The sequence below is a fragment of the Poecilia reticulata genome, chromosome 9 (assembly GCF_904066995.2).
Source record: "Poecilia reticulata chromosome 9, P_reticulata-male-v2, whole genome shotgun sequence".
NCBI classification, from domain to species: domain Eukaryota; kingdom Metazoa; phylum Chordata; class Actinopteri; order Cyprinodontiformes; family Poeciliidae; genus Poecilia; species Poecilia reticulata.
The window spans coordinates 453086-459289 of NC_088838.1; the positions used below are offsets into that span (position 1 = coordinate 453086).

General features: G+C 40.2%; 1 protein-coding gene across 1 annotated transcript; it reads left to right on the forward strand.

Annotated features, from left to right (window-relative positions):
• The first annotated feature begins 1148 nt into the window (after positions 1-1148).
• Positions 1149-2210, forward strand: LOC103460181 (alpha-(1,3)-fucosyltransferase 7). Its single transcript, XM_008402248.3, has one exon. The coding sequence runs from the start codon at positions 1149-1151 to the stop codon at positions 2193-2195; it is 1047 nt and encodes a 348-aa protein (XP_008400470.1). The 3' UTR covers positions 2196-2210.
• Positions 2211-6204: the final 3994 nt, after the last annotated feature.

A 6204-nucleotide genomic window follows, 5' to 3' on the forward strand; every position in this document is an offset into this window, starting at 1 on the left:
GCTTTTGTGTGATACTGAGATATAAAGATATAACCTGTTTTCAAACACTACAAAGTCGATGGTTAAACTGCAGAAAAGAGGTAATCAGAAGAACTGATCTGTTGCAGCTGAGAGCCAAGCAGTCCCATGGAGTGAATGAGAATGTGAAACAAACAGACTAACTTAAACTAATTACAGAGGAAAACAGGAATCTGGTAAACAGAGGACATACTAACATGGACGAGGAAGTCAGTAGTTGGAAAACTAATATTAAAGTTATGAACCTGACAAACCAAAAATAAAAGATGACTAGAAAAAAGAACTAAGAATTCACAGTATACAAAATAATACAAAAATAGGAAATGTAATAAAAAAAACCTAAAGAAAGTGACATTCAGTGTTGTTGACCAGATACAGAGGATGTAAAAAGACGGGTACACCACTGAGAGCAAACAGTACAGAAACTGAGAGGGTGAAGCAAAAGATGAGTCAAAAAGTCTCTGTAGGCAGGATTTCCTCTACCAGAGGAGGACAACGCTCCAGCAAGGCGCCTGCTGCCCAGTGCCATCTCTGGAAGGTAAGACATATTGTTTCCACAAAACTCTTGATTTTATTTACCAACAAGAATTAGCTTAGCTATAGATTTAGTTCTGGAACCTGTTACTCTGTGTGTCTGTTTTAAATTAAGGGTTTTTATGAAAAAGAGCTGTGAGCAAGTATCACATATGTAACCTGTCAGTTTCATTTTACAATTGGTCTTGTTGGTGTTACACATAATAAGGAAAATTAAGAAATGTGCTCTTAGATCAAAATAACCAAGATACGTTATGTTTCCACTGTTCAATCTATTCAGCTCTTTTTAGTGTCTAATTAGCAGCACCAATAATGAAAACATGTAAGGAACAGACAGCAGGGGTGACACTGGATCCAGCACAAACTGATAACCAGAATCATTTGTTGTCTGAAACAAGTCTTTAAAACATAACAGATAAGTTCTGTCAGCTACAGAACCAATCTGGAAGTTTCTGTTGTTGATATACTGTAGGTTACTGTGCTGTTTAAGCATCAATGAACGTGTGAATATAATCTCTCTGATTCACTCTTCCTTCCATTCAACTGTTCCATTTCAGTAAATTGTGACCTTTCGACGTGGATCACACCCAGCAGCCATGGTGGCATGTGGGCTCAGACCATTGTTCCTCCTCGCTGTCATCCTCCTCCTCAGCTCCCTCCCACTGCTGGTTTATCACAGCTTGGTCATCCAGATGCTTCACGTGCAGCAGTACCCTGCGCCTGCTTCTCAGAGGAATCTCAGCATCTTGCTGTGGCACTGGCCATTCGGACGGTCCTACAGTCTCAGTGGGAACAAATGTCTGGAGATGTATGGTATTGGCCACTGTTTCCTCACTGATGACAGATCCGCCTACCCAACTGCAGATGTGGTTGTATTCCACCACCAGGAGTTGAGCAACGCTGCATCGATTCTGCCAATGCACTTGCCTCGGTCAACGGCCCAGGGCTGGATGTGGCTATCCATGGAGCCTCCAGTCAACAATGCAAATGTCAAGCAGCTTAACGGTGTCTTTAATTGGACGATGAGCTACAGACGGGACGCGGATGTTACCATTCCTTATGGAGAGACCCTTCCAGGAGCTGGAATGCAAGGTTTTCAAAGTGCTTTAAAGCGTTCCTGCTTTGCAAGCTGGGTGGTTAGCAAATCCAAGCCCAACCAGACCCGTGTTAATGTTTACCAAAGTCTGCAGAAATACATCCCCATCCAGGTGTATGGAAAGTGGAAGAAGAAGCCTCTCCCAGACGATAGGTTGCTGCCCACCATCTCAAAATGTCTGTTCTACTTGTCTTTTGAAAACTCAGAGACAAAAGACTATATCAGTGAGAAGCTGTGGAGGAATGCATTCCAAGCAAGGACCATTCCAGTAGTTCTTGGCCCTAGCAGGCCCACCTATGAGGAAGTGGCTCCGCCTCATTCCTTCATCCATGTAGCTGATTTTAAGAGTGTAGTAGAGCTGGCTGTTTACCTGAATCATGTGGCTGCAGACAAGCAAGCCTATGAGGAGTACTTCAAGTGGCACAAGACGCACAGGATTAAAACCTACACTGACTGGAGAGAAAGACTCTGTCAGATCTGCCTTAAGTACCCCAGTTTACCAACCAGCAAGGTTTACCAGGACCTGGATGGCTGGGTTAACAGATGATACTTCTAACACTGCTGGCTGACTGCAGGAAGATGCATATGGAGTGAAAATAGTCTCAAAATATCTGTGCGTGTGTAAAAATATCTGTGCGTGTGTAATACTGGATTTGTAAACCTTAAAAATAAAATAAATCTTCTCCTACGTCTATAAATGTTGTAAAAGTACACACAAATCACCTGGTACACACACAAAACTGCATTTACACACAGATCCGGTTACGAGAGCACAAGTATTTTTGAGACTCCCGCTTTGGGGAAGCTCCCATATTTGTGTGTAGATGGTGCGTTTACATGCTAGTAAAAGCTGGGACATCTGAGTTTAGTGTTTTTATCCTCTAATGTTTCTCACTGTGCTTGTGCTGAAGTGGCAAATACGTTAGTTTGGTGGAAAATGGAATATCATTATAAGGAAGTGATGAGATATTCATCACTTCAGGGTGATGAATATCTTTATAAGGAAGTGATGAATTATAATTCATCACTTCCTTATAATATAGCGATGAATTATAATTCATCACTATATTATAAGGAAGTGATGAATATCTCATCACTTCCTTATAATATACTAAAATTATTTATAGACATATTGTGCATTTTTGAGCGGTACAGGAGACTAAGTGGCCTGAAAAACGACCACTGGGTGGCGGAAATGGTTCGCTGGCTGGAAAAATAGCCAAGTAAACCCAGAAGCAAGACGGAGCGTCTCGGTGGTCTGGGGGGTGGGACCGCCCCCGTTGAGAAACGCTGCACTATGCACAACTTCTGAGTGTTCCCAAGAGCGGCATTGTTTATTATTTAATCAGAAAATAAATCTGATTAATTGGTAATCAGACTTATTATTGTTTGGAACTACTTCCAGAATTTAGGATGCTGAAGTGACTAAGCTTTCATCAATGCAGACAGAACATCTGCATAGTATAGCATGAGATTAAAGAACATTATTATTATTATTTCTACATTATTCCAGTACTAGCAATTGCCTAAATTATTCGATAGTGGCAAAATCTGTATGAATGTTGTCTTTAAGTTGTGATGCTCATGTGCCACAATTTTTGAAAATGTTCAACAGACCCAGAGGCAACCTGGCACAGCTGTGTCAAATTAGGCTACAACATCCCTGTCACTATATATTTACTGATATAAATATATCAGTATATTGTTGCTTCTCAGAGTCCATCCATCCATCCATCCATCCATCCATCCATCCATCCATCCATCCATCCATCCATCCATCCATCCATCCATCCATCCATCCATCCATTTTCTTGCACCCTTGCCCCTCAGTGGGGTCAGGAGAGTTGCTGCTGCCTCTCCAGCTAACGTTTCGGGCGAGAGGCGGAGTCACCCTGGACAGGTCACCAGTCTGTTGCAGGGCAACACAGAGACACACAGGACAAAGAACCACACACACTCACACCTAGGGGCAATTTAGACAGACCAATTAACCTGACAGTCATGTTTTTGGACTGTGGGAGGAAACTGGAGTACCTGGAGAAAACCCACCATGCTTCTCAGAGTCTAAACGTTTGAAAAACTTGAATTCATATCAGCTTAGTATGAATCTAGTTTTACTGCAAATCACTAAAACAATCTACATTTTCTCAAACAGAAAAACTAAACAGTATAAAAATAAGGACAAATTTTTCCTCTTCACTGTCTGCAGTCCTTTACATTTTTATTGTAGATATGAACCATGAGAATACTACATGCATCATAAGCACCAACATAAAGGCCATCAGGACAGATGAGGATACAGGGTCACTCTATTGAGAGTAAAACTCCAACGCAGGAAGATTTTTTTCATTTTCCAAACAGCAATGCTTGCTTGTTAGACAAGGGACAAACGCTTGTCCCTTCCAGGGCCTGACCTTAACACAGGAGGTGATAAAAGGCCCTGGCGGTGACAGACTTCTCCAAACTGAGTAACCCACATAAAGGCCAGAGGAACAGTGACAGCCTCCCAATGACCCCTGGATGAGCTGACCAAGTCTTGTCCCAAGCTGAACCGCCCATCCAGCATACTTTGACAGGAAGTAATTTTGGGAAAACTAAAAGGCACCACAGGAAAAAATTAATTTATAAACACACAGAGCCTTTCGGCAATAAATATTATTCTTGATCCATTACAACCATATTATCAATGTCTTATATTTGTTTTTGTTTTGTTTTTGTGGTGATATGCTGGACTAATGCAAATCATACTAAGAATAATCCATGGTTTTCCTTTTTTTTCTTCTTGTGGTTGGTTCCATATGCATTTGGATTTATTTCTCTCAGATCATTGTTAGTTCTTTCCCCTTGTTTTGTCATTTCTTTGTCTAATTCACCTTCCCATAGTCTACCTGTTTGCTCTCCTAGTCTCCTGATTAACGCATCTGCATTCAATGTCATTCTATTCAGTATCAGAGTATAAAGTCACCAGTTTTCATTGTTCATTACTAGTTCATCCGCCCGTTCTGCTCTAAGTTGCTTGATACTGTTTCTGATTTACTTTTAGATTTAATTGGTTTCATTATTGTCAGTTTACATTTTTTAACTCTTGGGCTTTGGGATTGGTTTTTATAAATGTATTTTTGTATTGTTGAATTTTTGTTGTTGTTGCTCTACTTCTGCACCCCTATGCCTGCTTTTGGGTCCTTCAGAACCATCATCACAAAATCTTTTAATGCCATGATAAAACAGCGTGCTTTGCTGCAGTCACAATATTACTTCGTAGCTGTAATTGGTGGCTAGGGTTAGAGTTAGCATCAGCTTATGCATCGTTCAAGGTAGAGCAATAAAACAAAACGTGGTTCAAGAGTCAGATTAAAACAGCAATGCAGCTATTTTCCCCTTTCGACAGTATGACACAGAATCCTCCTCATAGCTCATGAAGGATGCATAAAGCAGGCAGAGTTCAGCTCCCTGACTGCCATCTGATCTGTCTTGTCAGATAATCAGGCCTCCAAGCTCTGCCTGCTAACCACAGATTTCCTTCAGTTACTGTGAAGCTGTTGAACAACCTCCCACCTTCTGAGCTTTCAGCTCAGCTTAGTTGTTCACAAAAAGTCAACTGTTTTTCTGCTCCTCCAGGTCCCACGATAACAGCTGCATATGCATCAGGCCCTGTGTTATGATAGTGCCCGTTTGGTACTTCACATAATGATCATAACACTTTGAGAATCTGTGTGGTACATTAGATTTACCATGGCATACGCAGTCAGTTTCTAGGTTTTATGTAAACTTATGGGATTTGTCAGCTGTCATTAGTCTGTTCCAAGTTATTCCCCTGAAAAATTAACCAATTATATTTTTGACTCATCAAAAATATTCCACATATTCCACTTTTAAATCTGCTTGTTGCAGTACCTCAGCTAAACAGAATCCAACCTTTGTTCACATATTTACTTAAGGTTTCTCTAAAAATATTTGCTTTTTAAAAAGCTCATTAGTTTATTTTTTTACTTGAGGAACTTTACCTTATGATAAGAGTATAATAAACTATACCATCAGCCATTCCTATGAAATGTTGCAGTAAGCAGCTGCAACATTTCATAGGAAATGAAAAAAGTCAAAACAAATGAAGACCAGCCCAAACTGTACTACATATGATTGTCTTTTTTCATTTGTTGATATATTTCATAACTTTAACAGTTTTGTGTGATTTGTCAGCATGTTTTTAAGGTGGTTCGGGATACTTTGAAGTGAGGTTCTGTGGTACCATCAGTAGTAATTCCCTCTCCTAGCAGATGTGTCCTAAAGCTGTTTGCTTGTTGGAAATGAATAAAAATTCTTAAAAGTGATTTTAACTGACAGACTTTGTGAAACTGCAGACAATGCATCTGCTAACACAGTTATATGAATAATTATGGCATTTCCACCATTATTACATATTCTTATACACTTCTGTAAATATTTCCCTTCTGTTCACCATATGCTGCTTTCTGGCCACTGTCCGCAATAAGAAACACAAACTTCCACACATTTCCATGTAGGGCCAGCAAAATCCCATCCTACAAGAATACACAATA

Bases quoted from the DNA above. Each gene is read 5' to 3' on its own strand.
- LOC103460181 (XM_008402248.3), top strand. From the start codon at position 1,149: ATGGTGGCATGTGGGCTCAGACCATTGTTCCTCCTCGCTGTCATCCTC.